Source organism: Salvia splendens, chromosome 7 (genome assembly GCF_004379255.2).
Source record: "Salvia splendens isolate huo1 chromosome 7, SspV2, whole genome shotgun sequence".
NCBI classification, from domain to species: domain Eukaryota; kingdom Viridiplantae; phylum Streptophyta; class Magnoliopsida; order Lamiales; family Lamiaceae; genus Salvia; species Salvia splendens.
Window position 1 is genome coordinate 691,584 of NC_056038.1, and position 20,600 is coordinate 712,183.

Below are 20,600 nucleotides of genomic sequence, written 5' to 3' on the forward strand. Positions count from 1 at the left end.
GTGGCTATGGGTTGTGCCTGGATAAGCCCCGGTTATGGTCGGGTCCTGAAGGACTCGGGTTAGAGTCGGGCCCAGGATGACCCAGGGGCCAGGGCTGGAACGACCCATGTTCGTGTCGACTGCGTTCCCGATGTGGTCTCGGTTTGAGGGGAGGTTTGTTGGGGTACAAACCCATCCCACATCGGATGAGTAGGGGAAGTTGGAAGGTGTATATAATTCCTGTCCAACCCCTAGTTTGAGGCCTTTTGGGAGTGACCCAAAAACAAATCCGTGCGGGCTTGACCCAAAGCGGACAATATCAAACTAATGTTGCAGTCGACGATCCTAACAATGTATTCAAAAAGAAACAAGATTACAAAATGAACAGAGGGCTGCAACACAACATGTATGTATGGAACGAACGTACAATCCACATATCACAGGAAAAACTTGTAATTAAACACGCAAACAAGCAAGCTCACCGATCCACCAATGCCACTGTAGAATTCGAGTAAACGCCATGCCATGGCTTCTGTGTCTCTCTGCTTCACCCTCTCCATTGATTTTGGAATAGAGTGTGAACAGAATCTCTCTATTTTGTATTTTCAATATCGAATTGTATCCGCAATGTGAAAACTCAAAAGCAAAGTTAGGGCTTGACCCAAAGCGGACAATATCAAACTAATGTTGCAGTCGACGATCCTAACAATGTATTCAAAAAGAAACAAGATTACAAAATGAACAGAGGGCTGCAACACAACATGTATGTATGGAACGAACGTACAATCCACATATCACAGGAAAAACTTGTAATTAAACACGCAAACAAGCAAGCTCACCGATCCACCAATGCCACTGTAGAATTCGAGTAAACGCCATGCCATGGCTTCTGTGTCTCTCTGCTTCACCCTCTCCATTGATTTTGGAATAGAGTGTGAACAGAATCTCTCTATTTTGTATTTTCAATATCGAATTGTATCCGCAATGTGAAAACTCAAAAGCAAAGTTATGGCCGGACCGTTTCAATATCCTCTTTTTTGGGAATATGACGGGATGTTATATATGTAGAACTAATTCCTAGATCGAACCAATCATTATTAAATAATATCAAGTTCATTTTAAGATCGTTTTAATTCATTCTTTATCAAATGAATTAACACGGTCTAAAAATGAACTCAACATAAAATGAACTAAAGCGAATTAAAAATAATTTTGTACTCCTTCCGTCCCCCATTAAATGTCCCATTTTTTCTTTTTCGTCCGTCCGCCATGAATGTCTCATTTCACTTTTACTCTATTTGATAAGTGGACCCTACATTCCACTAATTCATTTCACTCACATTTTATTATAAAATCAATATATAAAAGGATGACCTACATTACACTAACTTTTCTACCCACTTTCCTATATAAAGTCAAACAATTTCTTAAAACATGTGCTGGTCAAATATGGGACATTTAATCACAAACGGAGGGAGTAATATCTAACAATGTTATAAAATGAACTCAAACGAACTAAAAATGAAGGGTTACCCGACCCAATATGTCTTTTAGGTACCTAAATATCCGTCACGGGTATCCAAACCCTAGGTATCCGAATACCCAACTCTTTACATATATTAGCAATTAATAAAAAAAAATTAAGAAAGAAAAATATATTCAATTTTTTAAAGCTAAATTCTCTTTATTCAATGAGGATATTTTATTTTATTTTTATTTTGTATGCTATTTATGTTTTTTATGAATTTTAAAATATCAACTATATTGCCAAGGGAGGTCAATGACTAATTGAGAGGCGACGTCAAAGAGTTTGTAGGATACAACGTAATAGATACAGAGACAAGAAGAAAAAAAGAGAGGGAATAAGAGCAGGTCACTTTAATGAAGAGCCGGGTGATTGACTTATTTATAAATATTAGAAAAATTACCCTAATTAATTATAATTAAATAAATAATTCATCTCATGCACAACAAACCCATATGGCTAAACCTAATTAAAAATTACCTCGAACAGTAAATTTCCCCAATTGCAATAACTATTTTTTGGCTCATTGTTAGAATAAAAATACTAAGGGATATTGACACCTAATATCATGAAATTTTGAAATTGACAAATAATATCACGAACTTTACCCTGAGTTTGTTATTTTCCACCAATGAAAAAATTCCGGAAAATATAATATCATTTTTTTCGTAATTTCTCGACAACAATTTGAGAGTTTTAAGATTTTTAATCTTTGAGAATAGTTTTTCTTAAAGCACACCCTCCAAATTTGTTCTTCAATCTATTAATATAGCCGAAAATTTTTCATTGGTGGAAAGTAACAAACTCGAGGTAAAGTTCGTGATATTATTTGTCAATTTCAAAGTTCATGGTAAAAACCCAACTTTTTGAAAGTTACATGATATTAGGTGTCAATATCCCAAATACTAATACTAATAATAACGTAAACATACTACTCCATCCGTTCCTTCATAGTTGAGTCATTTTTCCATTTCGGGAAGTTACTTCATAGTTGAGTCATTTTCTTGGTAACTTTTTTCTCTTTCTTACTTTACTTTATTCTTTATACTTTATTCACTTTATGCTTTATTCTATCTACCTTTTCCTTTCTCTTACTTTTTTATCTATTTATTTAACCCACCCAACATTCCTTTCTAAAATTCCATGCTGAAAAGTTTCGCTTCAACTATGAAGAAACGGAGGGAGGGAGTATCTATCTATCTAGCTGAAATATGACATTAGCATTTGGTAGTGTGTGCGTGAAATGAATATTTATTATGGGCCGATTTAATTATCCTATTGGGCCTTCAGCAACAATATCAATTACCCAAAGCTAAAATGATACAGTATTTATTAATTTTATAAGATAAATTGGTCATTAGTAGATTAATTTTCACTAATTTGTAATTTTAACAAAAATAAACATTGTCATTTGACATCAATGCATAAATTAGTACTTAAATACTCCGAGATTAATTTGGTTCGCAAAATTATATCCCGAGATTAAGTATATAGTGTGTTTGGTTCATGAGATTCAATATCACAACACAATCATAGATATATAATCACGGGATAATTAATCTTAACTAACCCCACAACTATAATAATCTCAAAACTCAATCATAGATTATATCTTAATATAATTTTATTTAGGAAACCGAACACCACCATAGACTATAGCCACAATTTGTTAAATATAATAGAATAATCTTCTTCATGTAAATTAATTTGAATGCATTTGTTTTTTTTTGGCACGAATATAATATTACTAATATATTTATTGTTATTATTTGGTAAATGCAGGGATATTATTCCCAACAATGAAAAAATCGAGTAACAAAAATGTGAGAATTGATTAAAAAAGCCTCAACAGTTTTTTTTTAAAGAGTTTTTTTGGTATTTTAGACCTTCTTCGTACGATCAAATTACTTGGTCGTTTTTTTTGGGCACTTTCGAATATTACTGTATTGTAGTACTATTTATTCTCCCAACAATTAAAAAAATAACAGGTAAGCAATATTACTAGTATTCGTCAAAATAAAGACACAGTCTCTCACACACACAGTCACATTTTCTGTGGAGAGGAGCAGCTCACTCAGCTGCACCGTTTGGTAAGGGCTCAAAACCCTAGCACAGATTCTACTCGAATCTCCTCGTTCTTCTCTCGACGCTCCGAAATCATGCTGTAGTCTAATTTTTGCTGTTTGCGTCTTATTTTGGCTATCCGTTTTGGGTTTCTGAGTCTGAATTGATATTTTTGTTGCAAATGTCTTCTGCTTTCTCGCGAATCTAGATTGCTGGTGTTGTCGTCATGTATAGGGTTGATTTTGAAGTAATTCGTTTTCCGGTGTTTAATTAAGCTAAATAGCTCTTCTTAGGGTTTAGGGTTTCAGTAAGTTTATGGATTTGTTATTGTGCGTTTGCCTGCTTGTCGATGAAATTTGATTTGATATTTTCTTGCTTTGTGGTTTGTCGCATTGTCATCTGCGTGTAGTTGATTATTATGTTTTTACTTGAAATATTTGTAGGATGGTTCACTTGGTTAGAAATTTCCGTCAGACTGTGATGTAAGCTGTTACTTCATGAAAATCCTAACAATGTTGTAGGATTTTGGATCTGAGTTGCTGTAGGATTTCCGTTGACTATTATGTCAAGGAAAATGTTCTTTACGTTAACTATTTACTTGAAATATTTGTAGGATGGTACACCTGTTAGGAATTTCTGGTACGATCGTGATGGAAGCTATTATGTCATGAAAATCCTAATAATGTTGTAGTATTTTGGATCTGAGTGGCTGTAGGATTTTTGTTAAATATATTGTCAAGGAAAGTGATATTCGTGTTTGTGATGCGTACCTTTGTAAGTTGCGTGCTTTGATCTGAGATTTGTTTGTGCTATTGAAATCAGTGGGAGCTGGTGAATCCAGAGTGTGTAAAATGAGCAAGGGGAAAGTGTTAGTGTTCTTGGATGTCTCAATTGACGGAGATCCTTATGAGAGGATGGTTTTTGAGGTATTATGTTCTTTTACCTTTGGATGAATTTATTTGTGGAAACTCGGTGAATTCACATTATGTTTCCCCATATAAACTGATGTTTTGATCCCATGTCATTGTTCACTGATGTAATGCAGCTCTTCACTGATCTTGCTCCCAAGACTTGTGAAAATTTCCGTGCACTTTGCACTGGTAATTTCTCCATTTTCCATATGCATTGCATATCATGCCTCTGTACTCATAAACTTGAACATGCACGAGTCCTGATTTTTCTTTACCATATGTAACTTCCTATATATTTCCTTAAACCATTGACCTTTAATGATTGATTGTTTTAGTGAAGTCGCGACGCAGCTATCACTGGATTGTCAAATACTAATGTGTTAATAAGTTTCCTTGAAATGTCCCATTTTTTATCCTCCATCCATTCATCAATCCTTTGTTCAGCGTGGTATATTTGTTGTTCTTATTCTTTACCTCATTTTTGTTTTCGCATTTCTGCAGGAGAAAAAGGTGTTAGTGTTAAAACTGGAAAACCACTACACTATAAAGGAACATTTTTCCATCGTATTATCGGAGGATATGTGGCTCAGGTATGTTATCTGCTTTCTGTATATTTTTTAAAAAATGCTTAAAGATCCGAGCTCTATATGATGTATTTGCTCTGGCCATTATATTGGTTTAGCATAAATGAGAAGTGACTTGTGTTTTAGTTAGTTATCCTTGTTTATCCTGTGACAGGGCTGATGGTCATGACTGCATTTCTTGTGATATAGTTTTAAGGTTGTACTTATTGAATTGTCCATTTTTATGATTTACTAAAGCATGCTTAAAAAGCACCCAATGCACTGTCTTTGTAGTTACGTTTTGACAGCCTCTAATTATTTTGCAGGGAGGGGACTTTCTTCGGAAAGATGGTAAGTTATATGTGAGCATTGGTGTTATGCATGCCATCATTCTCTATAAAGGTTCTTGAGCTGAAATTATTTCAACTTTGCAGGTAAACATGGGGAAAGTATATATGATGGAAAGTTTCCAGGTATGAAACTTTCTTGGTTTCATATTTTGTTTTTCTAGTTTATCATTTGGGGAGAACTGGTAATACTTGGAATAAGACATGTATATCTGACATTTAAAAACCTATATTTGCATCTCCTAGTTCAGAGAGATAGGCATATCATTTCCATATGTTTTTCTTTTATCAACTTCTTTTTCTCTTGAGAACAAGTGGATTTCCTTTCTATTGCCTGTGAAGGTAGGGGATGACTTTGACCTTATTCTCGCTGCATTGGAGCTTCAGTTCACATGAGAAAATTTGTTTTCTCTTAATATGGTAGGGAATGTAAATGTTATTGCCTGCATTGTTTGGCATATATTTTGAATCTTATAGAACATACGACTTGGTTTACAAGTGTCCAGACACTGTTCCTAAGTTGTGTTGATCCCTTTTAAGCTTTATCATACATCAACCTTTAGATTATACTTCAGCACGCATGATTCCTGTTCAGCAGCATACGAAGTGATATGACAAGCCAATGCAAAAATGATTATTAGAGTTGCCGAGCCTTGGTTTGGTGCTTGTCCTTGCATACTAGGCTACTAGCCGTTTACTTCAAACTCTAGATGATGTAGAATCTAATTTGTTCGGTGAAAATAAAAACTTCTGTGGGTTATGTGATATTGAAATTTGAAGCCAGATCAAAGCATTGACCTTGTGTTAGTGTCTTTGAAAGCTGATTAAATTGGATCAGATTATTGACCTGAAATCCAGCACATAGAACTGTATTTTTGTGTTTTAACTGCGAAATATGTTGGTATGCTTGGACCATGATACTTAACACTACTTGCCCTTTACTGCAAACTCTAGATGATGTAGAATATAATTTGTTTGGCGACCATAACAACTTCAGTGGGTTATGTGATATTGAAATTTGAAGCCAGATCATAGCATTGACCTTGTGTTAGTGTCTTTGAAAGCTGATTAAATTGGATCAGATTATTGACCTGAAATCCAGCACATAGAACTGTATTTTTGTGTTTTAACTGCGAAATATGTTGGTATGCTTGGACCATGATACTTAACACTACTTGCCCTTTACTGCAAACTCTAGATGATGTAGAATATAATTTGTTTGGCGACCATAACAACTTCAGTGGGTTATGTGATATTGAAATTTGAAGCCAGATCATAGCATTGACCTTGTGTTAGTGTCTTTGAAAGCTGACCAAATTGTATCAGATTATTGACCTGAATAGTGATCCAACATAAAACTGTACTTTCGTGTTTTAACTGCAAAATTTGTTGATATGCGTGGAACAAGACACTTAACACTACGGGTATGGTTAATAGCCTGCATGGTTTTTTATTTCTGTACATCATTTTTCATGTGGTGCATTTGTATAAAACTTCTTGTTGAGTTACTTTCCAGTATTAAACATAAATCGCTTATACAACTGTTTTCTGTTTTCCAGATGAGTCTACGAAACTGAGACATGATGGGCCTGGTTTGTTATCTATGGCCGTTGCTGATCGCGACGAGCGAGGCTCTCTCTTCAGTATCACCTTTAAGGCCGATCATCACCTTGATAGGTTCTTATTCCTTTATTTCAAATGCTGGACTGGTTTTTCTGGGCTGAGAATCTGATAGCTCACATGTATCTCTTTGTACTACATATCTTTGTTCAGAAAATAGATTTATTTTATTTAAATCCAAATCCTTATGAAACTTGTGAAATATATGTATCCTTCCATAAAAAATTTTGTGATTACGCTTTGCGATTGACGAGAACTCATAAAGACAACCATATATGCCATGTAGTGATGCTTTTCTAGCTGTGTGGCATGACTGTTTTTTTCATGTTTTACCGTAGTTGAGCGTTGTTTGTATGATCGACAGGAAAAATTATGTCTTCGGCAAACTTGTGAAAGGCCATGAAGTGCTGAAGAAGATGGAAAATGTTGAAGATGAGGAGGGAAAACCTACTGTGACTGTGAAAATTGTCAATTCTGGAGAACTACACGATGGTAGGAAGTTAACCCTGTTTCATGTTTATGTATAAATTTATAATTATCAATTGTTAATGGGAATGTTATCGTGATATGAGCTGTAGCTAGGTGCTCTGCTACGTAGCATCGATATATGTTTTTGACTCGTCTTTCTAGTTCTTGTTGGACATCTTTTTCATTGTCTTACTGCTCTACTTATGCTAAACTGATTCTTGGAGTATATAGATAAAAAGAAGGGGAATAAGTTGAAAACGGGAAAGGATGTGGCTGAGGAAAATAATCAAGAGGCAAAACACAAGGGGAAGCACAAGAAGTCATCAAAGAGGAGGAGGAAAAGAAGGAAATATTACAGTTCTGAATCTGAGAGCTCAACAGAAAGCGATATGGATTCTTCAGAACCTGATACTGAGTCTGATTCGGATGATTCCTCCTTAAGTGACTCTAGCTCTTCAAGTGATGATAGGCACAAGAAACGAAAGAGATATAAGAGGGACAAACATAGGCGTGGCAAGAAAAAGGATAGGCGACATGAAAAGCGACGCAGGAGGCGCGATAGAAAGTCAAAACGTAAATCTAAAAGGTTAGCAATATGATTTTGTTACACCTTAGATGCCGTGCTCTTTCATATTCTAGACGTTTATGCATGGCTCCCTAGTTACACAACCTTAGCTCTCCAAATTGGAGATGAAATTCCTGCCTGTCAGTACATTGGTAGTATCTAAATTTTGACCTCCTTAGTGATATCATTTCAAAGTCCAAAGTACAAATTTTGCTATGCATACCCCAAAATCTTAGTAGCTGTTATGAGTCCCAATCCGTTAGTGGTCGAGGGAACTGGTTGGTGGTCTCTGTCTAATTATTTTTTATCTTTTGCAATATGTTATAGGGGTAGTGTTTCTGATAGTGAGAGCGAGAGTAAATCTGGAAGTAGCTCTCAAGATGATACTGCAGTTGGTGCTTCTGATGGGAAGCATAAACCCTCTGGTAAGATATTAACCATCCTCTTAGGAGGTCTTTTTTCTTTCCGCTTGTACTCATGCTTAATGTTTTAATGTTCCATCTTTCCTGAAGGAAATCAACTGCTCGAGCGAGAGAACGCAAAACTTAATCATAAGAAAGGGGAGGCAGACATTTCTGACAAGGAAGAGGGTGAGTTCCCAAGGGAAAATGGAGACCATCAAAGTAATGGAAATGGAGTAGGAATTGGATCTGACCGAGCTGCTGATAGACACCCTGATGTATTGGATGATCTCCCAAGCAAATCTAGGTCTGCACCCCTATAATTCATGTTCATGTATATTTGTGCTTATTCTCTAAAAACTGGTGATTTAATGGATCTCTAATCGGCAGGAGTCGAAGCTTGAGTCCTAGAAGATCCATGAGTAAAAGCATGAGCCTCAGTCCGAGAAATGCTGGCAAAAGTCCTAGTGCCGGTGCAAAAAAAAGCAGGAGTCGGAGTCCTAGTGGCAGGAGAAGCCCACAGTATTATGGCAGAAGCAGGAGCAATTCTCCTGCTAGAAGTAGTCGCAGCAGGAGTCCTGCAAGGAGCAACAGGAGAGGGAGTCCCAGCATGAGCCCACCAGCTAGGTCTCGTTCTCAACAAAGTCGTAGTAGAAGTAGAAGTGCCACCGGATCTCCTCAAAGGGGAAGAGTGGTTCAGAGCCCAGTAAGGACCTCATCCAGAAGATCACCATTGAAACCAGTCAGTCGTAGTCCCGTGAGATCTTCTCGGCAAAGTCCAAGCAGGAGCTCGGGCAGACCTTCTCGAAGGAGCATAAGCAGGAGCAGGAGCAGGAGCCCAGTTCGATTGACCCATCGAAGTGTCAGCAGAAGCTCTGGTAGGGTCCCTGTTAGGAGAAGCCCTAGTCCAAGTCCAGTGAGGGCGCCTAGAAGGACCAATCGACGCAGCTTCTCAAGGAGTCCAATAAGCACAGGCCACCGGGGTAGGTCACCTGTCTCTGATCGTCGTAGGAGCTCGTCGAGAAGTCCTTCAGCTGATGGATCACCCAAACGCATTAGAAGAGGAAGGGGATTCAGTGACCGATACTCATTTGTCCGGCGTTACAGGAGTCGCTCTGCTGAACGGTCTCCTATTAGGCCATATCGCTATGGTGGTAACCGTGACCGGTGAGGAACACTTTCTACTTGTAATTCCTAAACCCATGAATATTATTCCTTGCTTAATGTTTCTTTTATTATATTCTGTCAGATACTCTAATTACCGAAGGTCCCCTAGGCGTTATCGGACACCACCTCGAGCGAGAACACCCCCAAGGTTTGCCTTTCTTTACGTAATTTAAAAAATTTCTACTCCCTACATCCCGAGTTAATAGACCTTTTTGGGATGCCTCAAGCTAAATGAGTCATTTTCTCTTTTGGCCAAAATTCAACCAGCTTACTTCATTCTCCCCTTTTTTTTTCTTCTCTTCACTTAACTCACTAAACACCATTTTTTTCTTAAATCTCATGCAGAAAGAAATATCTCTATTAACTTGGACAAAGTGAGTAGTATTTTTGTTCATTTTATACGTAAGTCTCATGTTCCTGCTGAAACTGTGCAGATATAGGGGCAGGAGAAGTAGGACCCGCAGTCCGAGCGTCTCTCGCAGTCCAGTACGCTACCGTGGCCGTCGCTATAGCCGCAGCCGCAGCCCTGTTCGTAGCCGGTCCCCTTACCGTAGCTCACCTCCAGCACGTCCTGAAAGGCGGAGGTCACCTTCCCCAAGCAGGAGCCCCAGCCCATCCGCATCACGATCACAATCACCACGTGGTTCAGAATCCCCAAAGCGCTCGGATAAAGGTCGTTCGAGGTCTTCCTCCGGTAGCCCCCCTCGCAAGACAGGCCTGGTCTCCTACGGCGATGGCTCACCCGATTCGGACCGCGATTGATTTTGCGCTATGCTGTGTGATCTCGAGTTTTACTTATACGAGTAGTTTGTCGAAATATTCGGAACCCGGAGCGATACTTAACGAAGGCTAGCGTCTTGTGTGTATGGAACAATGTTGTTTTTAGACTTGAGCTGAAATGTTGGGCTTGCAATCTCTTTCGCTACGTGGAAACTATATTTTTACCCAATGATTAATTTCTCGACATTCCAGTTTTTTTTAGTTCTATGCCAAATTTTATCGAATTTTCTTATACTTGTTGAAGGGCGACTTAAAAAGCTCAATTTGCTTCATTCTTCTACATGGTTATTAGTGTTTAGTTTTGCTACAATAAGTGTGATGATGATATATATATGTTATGCGAGCGTTAAATTTGGTCCAATCCTCTCGTTTAGGTCATATTAGTAATATTTATTTATATGTTTTCTACGTTTTGTTTTTAAATATAAGGTTAATTGTTTATAAAATAATAAAAATTAAGTTATTTTTTTATTTATTATGCTCCTGTTAAAATTTCAATTGCAAACTAGAAGTTTATAAAATTCTTAGTTTTTCGTTGTACTAAATTTGTTTTGTTTTAATTTTAATTGCTTACACCGAAAAATGATTAAATTATTAATTTTATAAATGATTACAAATGAAACCCACAACTTTGAATAGGTTAGATTAATGGGCCCATTACGAATGTAGCCCAATTCTGAGCCCAAATCTAAAAAGAACACTCGACAGTTTCCCGCCCAAACATCTCTCTTCTATCCATTTCGTTTTGGATTAGCTCATACAGATACAGTAAACGGCTTAAGCAGAAAGAAAAGGAAAAATTGAAAACAATATCCTTTTTTGTAGATCAAATTGACCTAGGCTTTTGAACATCACTGCAATGAAATCGGAAAAAAAGGATTATAAGAGAGATAGGGAGAGTAGGTGAGAAATGCAGAGGCTGAGCATTAGGTATGTGATTAGGGTTTATGAAAATGGACTCTCCTGAATCTTCGTTACCTGCTTCCACCTCCAACGCTTGTGATACTGCCACTTTTCAAGTACATTCACTTACTCTTCGGTTTGTACCTGGAATATGTTGTTTAATCGGTTTGTATTATGAATTTGTTGTGCTGTGGGTTTTGAATTTAGACTAGAAGTAGGTTTTAGAGTAGCGAGAAACGGGAAATGCGTTTTTACTTGTTGATAATATGAGCTGGTTATGTGGGGTTCGGTTTGGTAGATTTTTGTTTGCTTATTGTGTTTTGAGTGATGATATATGCTATATATGCATGGGAATGGGCAGTCCGGCAAATTTACTGAAATGTGCGGAATTATGTTTTATCAGCTAGTGAATTGTGAGGGTGCATGAGAACTTGTGAAATTGATCAGAATGGGAATCAGTTGAAATTGTTCATGGAGATTCCACTTGTTCTGGGCTTTCTAGAGGTTTATAGGCTTAGCTATTGTCGCATGCTATGGCTGTTTGATGGGCTTCGAAGTGAATTTTGGATGGACCGGTTGTCAAGATGATGTATAAGGGCTAAATCAAGTATTTGCGTGTTAATATTGACTAATTGAGGTTCAATAGTAATAAGACAGGAGATGGTGAACATTTTTGTGGAGAAAATTTGACGAAGAAGAAGATAAAGTATGTGAGCTATGAGGAAATTATGCATCAGTGTGGTGTTTATATTTTAGTTCAGTCTTTGTACAGGGATGGAACTAAGATTTTGTTTTATTTTGGTGAGGCAAGCATCCTTATTAGTCATGTAAGCAAGGGAAGTTGGAGTCGGCATTTAAATCATTTTTCATTTGTAAAGTTATAGAATAAAATTCCAGTTACTACTATCATTGCTAGGTTTCTGGCTCCTGTTTCCTGACCCTCTATATGGTCCATTATGTTGCTTAGATTTTGCTTTACGAAGCATTTTCTTGCTTGCATGTAAATTTTGATATTTTAGGTGGATGTAAGTTATCTTTAATTTTTACTTTGAAGCATTCACATGGTTGCAATAATATCCTTCCTGTGTACCTGTATTACAAAATATATCATGCCAGCAATCTGGATATCATAGACTAAGTTGTTCTTCAACAGATGGTATTTCCATGGTTTAACCTCAATTTGTTGTTTGATGTGCTTTAGGACTCGCCTGTCTTTAGTTACATTTGCAACCTTTCACCTATACAGCCAGTCAAAGCATCATCAGTTACACAGGGTTTCCCTGGGCTCAATTCTCCTCCCCTCGTCTTTACATCTCCTCAACTCATTCCCCACAAAAGGTTATACATTTTTTGAGTTCATCAATTTCCGCTTAAGATTATTAATATCAAATGCATGGTATTTTAAGAAAATAGAGGAGTATTTTAATAATTTATGATGTAAATATGTAGCAGGGCTCAGTTCCCCAGAGCTTCTTTTCCCAAATTACACGAACTGTTAGAAGAGAGCAAGAATAATGGCTCTACGGTCAAGGGGAATGGGGAACAAGATATTCAGCTCAGCACCAGTGTAGTAGCTTCCACCGAAAAAGCTTCAGATAGCAGCAATTCTGTAGATGAGCTAATCCAAAGTCCCTCAGGATCCCGCGAACAGTTCTTGAAAGATATTGTGAATGTTGATTCTCCCGACCCTGACTTTTCCTTTGATTCAACTATCAAAAAAACTGAACACAATGATCAACTAGCAAATGCTCCAACATGCTCTAAGGATATTGTAGTAAACCTTCGGCACGAACTTAATTCTGGAATAAATGGAGAATTGGCTGTAACGCATCCTTCTATCTGCAAGGAAACTGAAGATGCACAAACTGAACATATATTGATTAATGCCAGTGCATCAGAAAAGGATGAAGTTTCTGTTAATTGTTCAACGGTTGGGACTGAGTTGCCTGCAGACAGTGTCAATCGCGGTGAAGACAATTTCACGACCGAGGTAAGTGATAGTTTCAATCAGTGCATTATTTTTTATTAGAAAATTGTTTTGTCATAATGATTTTCTTCATAATTCAGTCACAGAATGCAAAAGCTGGACAGGCTGCCCCCTTGGACCAATCTTCTCATCTGCCCACAGGATCAAAGGTAAATGGAAAATATACTGAACATGTTGTTGTGACCACTGGGGCAACCCTCCACTATAAAGGAAATGTAAAATAATTTAAGGAATGGGTTAAACATGCTATACATTAACTTGAAAAATTGATATTACATATTCTACAATGCCGTGGTTCAGTGGAGCTGTTTATTGTCTTCTGAAATTCGTGCTTCTTTTACTAATGTCATTTTGATTCTAAGTTCTCCAAATCTTTGCTTACTGGCTACTGCTCAAGTCTGCGCATCCTACATTTGAGTTATGTTTAAAAAGTAACTATGCTTTCGATGTAAGAACATTCTGTCTGCAATGATGTCTTGACACAATTTTAAGCTTATTTAGACCCCATATCTATTCATTATACCGCAGCTTTAAGTTTTTTTGGTGAATGGGCTTTAAATTTGCTAAATTAATCAGGCTTTTCAAAACCGTGGGGTACGTAGGCGTTGTCTCCTGTTTGAAAATGCTCAACATAGTATAATTTCAAGTAGAGAAGCTCAAGATACTTCAGATGGTGAGAGACCAAAGACACAAATCTTAGAGACACCATTGACACCCATTGATGGGAAACTGTACCCTCAAAATACGTTGAACTCGTCAATCAAGCTTCCCAAGCCTTCTGGTTTTGGCTTACACCTGAATAGTATTCTCAATACTGTGCGAGCTGGATCTGCTGCAACAATAAATGTGAAAGCAGCTCAGTGGGGTGAGTTTAGCATTCTTGGGGATATAGATTTACATTTATGATCAACTCTTATTATCTATCTGATTGCTTGACTGAGTCTTCTTATTTTCTCTGCCAGATTGTTTGTCAGCAACAACTGATGGAAACAAGCTTGAAACTCATGACTGTGCATCAGATGGTTCATCTTTGCCATTGGCCACAAATGGTGTTAAACCTGCTAATGATTTGGTCACCTTTAATTCAAATGCAAACCAGTCAATTTTAGGCAATAAGAGGGAAACTACTGAAAAAGATAGTGAACTGAAGGGGATCAACGATTTAAGCCCTAAAAAGAAAAGGCAAGCCTATGAGCGTCGATAGCATATAATCATATCATGTGATGCTATTCTAAGAACCAAATTCTTTGTGTCTTTCCAGGATGAATGCAACTGAGAGTGGTGATGGTCGTAAGCGTTGCAACTGTAAGAGGTCCAAATGTCTGAAGCTGTAAGTAGTTGCAACATTCTTCTTATTAGTTGTGTTTTGCATCTTCTGATTTACCTCTTTTGGCATTTGTTTCTCTACAGTTATTGTGATTGCTTTGCTGCTGGGACCTATTGTGCTGATGCTTGTTCTTGTCAAGAGTGCTTTAACAGACCTAATTATGAGGAGAAAGTTATGGTGACAAAGCAAAAAATTGAATCTCGGGACCCATTTGCATTTGCTCCTAGAGTTGTACAACACATCATTGAGCAGTCCCCTAATATAAGTTGTGGGGTATTCTTCTGAACAGAAACTGTTGTTGATGGGGATATAAGCAGGTCACTAATTCAACTTTGACTGCATGCAGGAAGATAGATCCAATTTCACACCTGCCTCAGCAAGACATAAAAAAGGCTGCAAGTGCAAAAAATCGATGTGTCTTAAAAAGTATTGTGAATGCTATCAGGTATATTGTCTTATGAGTGTGCATATCTTGCATTTTCCTTCATAGAGTACTATTTTTCAGTTTTTTCTTTGATATCTTTTGTTTTTCTCTTTGTGTAGGCAAATGTTGGATGTTCAGATGGATGCCGCTGTGAAGGATGCAAGAATGTCTTTGGCCAAAAGGGAGGTATGATTGTCTCTAAAATACTTTTCCCGGAATAGATACACCACTATCAGAGAATATTGGGGCAGAAAGATTGAAGATCAGTAGCTTCATTTTGGACAAGATAACAGTTTGATATAATTTTTCCCGCTTTTGATTTGCTTAATGTGTTAAACCTACGTTTTCGTCTAATCGAGATTCTTTTCTCTATTTCCCACCAGAATATGGAATGGCTAAGGTTTACTTGGCTGGAGAAGATTCCCAAGAAACAACCGACGACTTGTTTGTACAAAAATGTGAGATAGATGCATCCGGGAGTCATACAAGCCATACCGACTTTGCCAATCCGAATAATTTGACTCCTCTCACACCAGCATTCCAATTCTCAAAGTAGGATTTAACTCTTCTTACACTGATCCCGCTGTACTTGACATATAATGAAATTTTAATGGTTATTATGGGTGTTTAACATGCTTTTTCTTGTTCAATTCTCTATTAACAGTCATGGAACTGATGGATCAGTGGCGTGTTTCCCTTCTGGAAAGTACTTCCAGTCGCCCGAATCTGGTTTATCGTATGCAACACCATACACGATGTCCTCAGCGTCTCACAATATTTCAGCTAATAATGCTGTAATTCCTGAAAGTTCGAAGGAATCTCGTCATGGTAATGGCAAGACAGTGGATGAATTCTCAGCAGCATGTTCCAGGAGTTCCCTTGTCTGGCGCGGATCACCAATTACCCCGATGGCTGAGTTTAGTGGGAGTAAAGTTCTGCAAGAGGATGAATTTGAGTTTGGATTATCTAACACCGTGCAAGATGATACACCAGAAATACTGAAGGATAGTCCGACGCCCCTCAACACTGTGAAAGCTAACTCACCAAATAAGAAAAGAGTGTCCCCACCTCATGGCCGACCACACGAGTACACTTCAAGTTTATCAGTAGACCTTCGAACTGCACGCAAGTTCGTACTTAAAGCTGTTCCCTCTTTCCCACCTCTCACACCATGCATTGATTCCAAAACCCTGGGCGTGCAGCAGGATAGCTCTCCTGAAAATCGCAGTGCCAACAAGTAGACGAAGCTGTTAGATGGTAACACTTGAACTCAGTTGACAACCTGTGATTAACATCTAACTATATGAACTGAACCACAATTTTCATATTTCTATACAGGTAGCTTTCATCCATGGACATTGTGAGCAATCTTCATTAATCACGTCCCGCCATCCAATAAGCAGATATGCATTCGACTCTCGGGATGTATACTTTTTGAAGATCAAATGGCCCAAACACCATGTTTGAATATTCAAGAATGTCATCATCACCATTACCATCAACATCACCATCATCAAGACTGTGAGGTCTCCATATCTTCTCCCATCTCAAACTGCACCTCTTGCATATTAAGACTGAGGTCTCTGCTGTCACGAGACGCAAAATCTAGCTCACAACCATCGACCATGGTACGCAAGGTCTAGCTCAAAAAAGCTGTTGATGCATACTGGATAGTGTGGTTCTCTACCTTCTTTCAATGCTTTCTATATTAGCAAAGGTAGAAAATATAATAGGAAGTAAATATGGTGTTTGCCTTTGCTCTTTTGAAGAGGCTTTCAATTTCTCAAACCACAAAAATTGATTTTCGAATTTCTTTCCCACTGCAAAGATTTGCTCATTTTGCTTTAATTTGCTGCACAGAAATTATGTGTAATTATTGCATTAAATACTACATTCAACCAAAAGTATAGCATTGATTTTTCGGATGTTGATAATATTACTAATGCATTTTTCTCTAATATAGCATCGAATTTTCGGATGTCTGTTATTGTAAAGGGTGTGGTATTTGTTTTGATTTTGAAAGTAATTTTACGTTAGATTTATTGTCATTTAAATTATGATCTTTTGTCAAATTCTGATCATTCTCATAATCTTTGAAATCGGAAGTCATATTTAAACCAAATTTCGCCATCGCCTGTTAGCATACAGATTACAATGTAAATTAACCTTGATTAACAAAATTTATAATGTTTATTCCTATATTTACTGGAACAAAATGTGCATATCAATAAAAATAGAAGTATAGTTCGTAATGTGTTTAATACCATTGGAAACTTTGTTCTAGTCTTTAAATCTTTCTGAGAACTATGTATAGTATCTGGCTAGCAATCATATACACTACTATATTTTCCTTGTGATCATATTTTAAAATTAATAAATATACAACAAACTAATTTAAACTAATAGGAATACTAACTAATTAAGTCAAGCCCAGTATTCTCAACACATATACATCAAAAAAAATTATTGATGGTGAAATAACATACGATGCAACGACTGATCATTGGCATAAGAATGAAAATGTTAAATTGCGACATATATCTCATCCAATCGATGTGACGTATAAATCTGAAAGCAATGCATTTCAATAAATAAAAAATCTCACTCTGCTTATGAGTAGAGTTGTCAAATGGGCTGGGCCCGTTGAGGCCCGCCTATATTGAGGCCCAACCCGGCCCAGGCTCATGTCTGAGGCAGGCTTAGCTGGGCCGGGCTTTTTCTAATTTGGTAATCCAGGCCCACTTGCCATGCATGTGGCCCCTGGCCAGCTTTGTTTAAATTTTTTGTTGTTGTATTTTAAATATATCATAATGGGTTTGTGTTAAAATGACAACACCTCTTAAAGTGACACCGTGACACCACATATCCAGCAATATTATAAACGCTACACAACAATATTAGAAACGCTACACAGCAGTCTATAGATTGCTGTATAGCTTGTTGGATATTGCTGGCCGAAAAAATTGTTATATACATGTTGTATATTGCTGGCCGAGATTTTTACACTTGAGCATTTTTTTATTGCCACATGACAGCTTATTATTCGTCCACGTGTACAAATGATTGGCTAGGAATGGTGGTATGGTGTTATTTTAAGAGCTGTTGTCATTTTAACGCACCTCTATCATAATGTATTATATGCAAAAATAAAAGGTATAACTTATATTTATATCTCATTAACTAAATCTATATTTAAATAATTTGTTTAAATCCATTTATTGACTTTGAATTAAGAATATTTTGGATGTTTTTTATTCTATTTAAAAGTAAGTACTAGCATATAATTAAAGGAATAACCAATAATGTTAGTTTAGTTAGTAGATGATGACATATATGGGTTGATGTTGTATTTTTTAAAACTACAAGTATATGAACTAACTAACAAATTTAAAGAATTCTATAATTATTCATCAAATATTAAGGTTTAAATATATAATATTCTTAAAGGTAAACTTCAGAACATCTTTTTACATCTTGGATTAAAAATATAAGAAAAAAGTTAGATGTAGGCATAATTGAATGTTGCATTCATGATTTAGTTGAAAACTTATATTGATACTAAACTATTATTGTTAGAGTCCGTTCGGAGACATTCGAAAATTGGAATGATATAGACAAAATTAACATGTCTCTTGCACAAGATGACATGCATAAATAGAGAAATATACTACTATTAGTGATTAATCACCTAATTATATTTAAAAAATGGTTATTTGCATGTAAATACACGAACTTTCAACATTTTCTGCTGTATCCCCTGAACTTTTATTTTTGCATGTAAATACATGAACTTTGAATTTTTTTGATTTTTCCCCCATAAAATTTTTTTAGCAAAATTAGAAGTGATGTGGAGTACACTTAGGATATTACCATCTACGAGGCAAGAGGTGGCAAATCAATATAACATGTTATTAGCATGTAAATAGACCAACTTTCGATATTTTCTGTTTTTCCCCAAATATTTCCTTTTTCTAATTTAAATGTATGAATATTGAGAATTCTAATTTTTTTAACAATGAATAATTTCAATCAAAATAATACTTACTAATAATTTTACCCTTTTCCTAAATTGCAACTTTAGTTGTTTTAGACGATAAATTAATTTAATTATATTCAACTGTCTAATGTCTTGAAATTTGTATTTCAAATTGCATTTGATTAGAATGATGATTGTTTTCATTTTTATATACTAATGCTTTATTTTCATAATTTAAATGATTATGTAATAATTTACATCTATTCATATTTAATTTTTATTATATAATTTTTATTTAAATGATTATTTAAAAAATGTTATTGGAATGGAGTATTACTTAAAAAAATTCACTCTCCGTAAATTTTGATATATATTATAAATTAATATTCACACCTAAATTTAAAACGCGTTGGGCATTAAATAATTTAGAACAACTTTATTGTTCGGGAAAAAATTATAAATTTTCAATGTTTAAGGGAAATTCTAGAAAATCTTAAAGTTTGGGGGAAATTTTAGTAAAAAATTAAAGTTTGTGTATTTTTGAGCTTCAATACTCGTCGCTTTTTGCCACGTTGGCACATCCGACGTACACGTCAGCTTCAATTTATAGAAAGATTATGCTTTGAGGAAAAATCAGAAAAATTGAAAGTTAATGTATTTAGATTCAAAAATAAAAGTTCGGGAAAAAAGCAGAAAATGTTGAAAGTTCTTGTATTTACAGGCAAATAACTCTTAAAAAAACTAATTATAGAAGGTGGGTCTCTGATGGGCCCGGGGGCCTGGGCTTTAGATGGTCATGGGCTAGGGCCAGGGCCCGGCTTGAGTTTACAAAATGACCCAATAGGAGCCCATCTCAACTAATGAGCCCCGCCCATGCCAGCTTCGTTTCACTGGTGGGCCGGCCCTTGGCCGACCTATACCGGGCTTGGGTCGAGCTGGCCCGGCCCAGTTGACAACTCTACTTATGAGTGAGGACAACCTGAAAGCGTTTCAAGCTCAATTATCTCTACAAGTTCAATTCCAGTTTCTACATATTCGTAGCTTACGAAATAGTACTAAATCATTTTTCTGTAATGTACTCCCTCCGTCCCCAAATTTTGTCCCAGTTTGACCGGACATATGTTTAAAAAAGTGTAATAGAAAGTGGGTTGAAAAAGTTGGTAGCTTGTGGGTCCTATTTTTAAAGTACTAGTATTAACACCCGTGCTATGCACGAGACATAAAAATTTCAAATAATGAATACAAAATGTAATAAATACATAAAAAAAAGAATTAAAGACAATGTGAAGATTTAAAAAAACAAAAATTACATATCTTGTCTCATTCTAAATGAAGAATTTACTACTCCCTAGTAAATGAAGAATTTACCGCTCTAAGATTTGAACTTTTTTCTATTGCATGCATATCAATTGGTGTTAACTTGGTGGTGTTTTCACAACATCTTGTTCTATTGAAATCTTCTATTGTAAGCCTTATATCAAGACATTCTAAAATTGAAAAATGTTTGTCTGCATGCAGCTGTAAAGGCTCTCTCCCCAAGTATTGGAAATTGGTTCAGTGTCTTTATTAGCTCTCTTTTACAGGCTATCTTTT

At 36.4% G+C, this 20,600-nt stretch overlaps 2 protein-coding genes and 1 non-coding gene across 5 annotated transcripts; all 3 read left to right on the top strand.

The window, feature by feature from the left end:
• The first annotated feature begins 3,505 nt into the window (after positions 1–3,505).
• On the top strand, positions 3,506–10,576 carry LOC121741477 (peptidyl-prolyl cis-trans isomerase CYP95-like). 2 transcript variants are annotated; one of them, XM_042134239.1, is made up of 14 exons: positions 3,506–3,594; positions 4,391–4,494; positions 4,614–4,668; positions 4,981–5,069; positions 5,369–5,393; positions 5,477–5,515; positions 6,949–7,066; positions 7,374–7,501; positions 7,709–8,063; positions 8,370–8,467; positions 8,555–8,750; positions 8,834–9,610; positions 9,693–9,758; positions 10,045–10,576. In XM_042134239.1, exons 2-14 carry the CDS (start codon positions 4,420–4,422, stop codon positions 10,370–10,372), a joined length of 2,349 nt encoding a protein of 782 aa, XP_041990173.1. In that variant the 5' UTR covers positions 3,506–3,594; positions 4,391–4,419; the 3' UTR covers positions 10,373–10,576. The 2 variants fall into 2 exon arrangements, with proteins under 2 accessions (XP_041990173.1, XP_041990174.1); XM_042134240.1 differs by lacking the exons at positions 3,506–3,594; positions 4,391–4,494; positions 4,614–4,668; ... (1 more) ...; positions 5,369–5,393; positions 5,477–5,515 and adding an exon at positions 5,733–5,809.
• A 574-nt stretch (positions 10,577–11,150) lies between these two features.
• LOC121740874 (CRC domain-containing protein TSO1-like) lies at positions 11,151–17,009 on the top strand. Of its 2 annotated transcripts, none has more exons than XM_042133522.1 (13): positions 11,151–11,409; positions 12,495–12,631; positions 12,743–13,283; positions 13,361–13,429; positions 13,857–14,145; positions 14,243–14,462; positions 14,542–14,610; positions 14,691–14,880; positions 14,954–15,052; positions 15,151–15,217; positions 15,415–15,583; positions 15,696–16,288; positions 16,370–17,009. In XM_042133522.1, the coding sequence occupies exons 1-12, from the start codon at positions 11,338–11,340 to the stop codon at positions 16,270–16,272; spliced, it is 2,499 nt and encodes an 832-aa protein (XP_041989456.1). In that variant the 5' UTR covers positions 11,151–11,337; the 3' UTR covers positions 16,273–16,288; positions 16,370–17,009. The 2 variants fall into 2 exon arrangements, with proteins under 2 accessions (XP_041989456.1, XP_041989457.1); XM_042133523.1 differs by having other exon boundaries at positions 12,746–13,283.
• Positions 17,010–18,608: 1,599 nt separating this feature from the next.
• On the top strand, positions 18,609–18,708 carry LOC121742791. The gene has a single exon (XR_006038127.1). It is a non-coding gene; the product is annotated as a U6 spliceosomal RNA (small nuclear RNA).
• Positions 18,709–20,600: the final 1,892 nt, after the last annotated feature.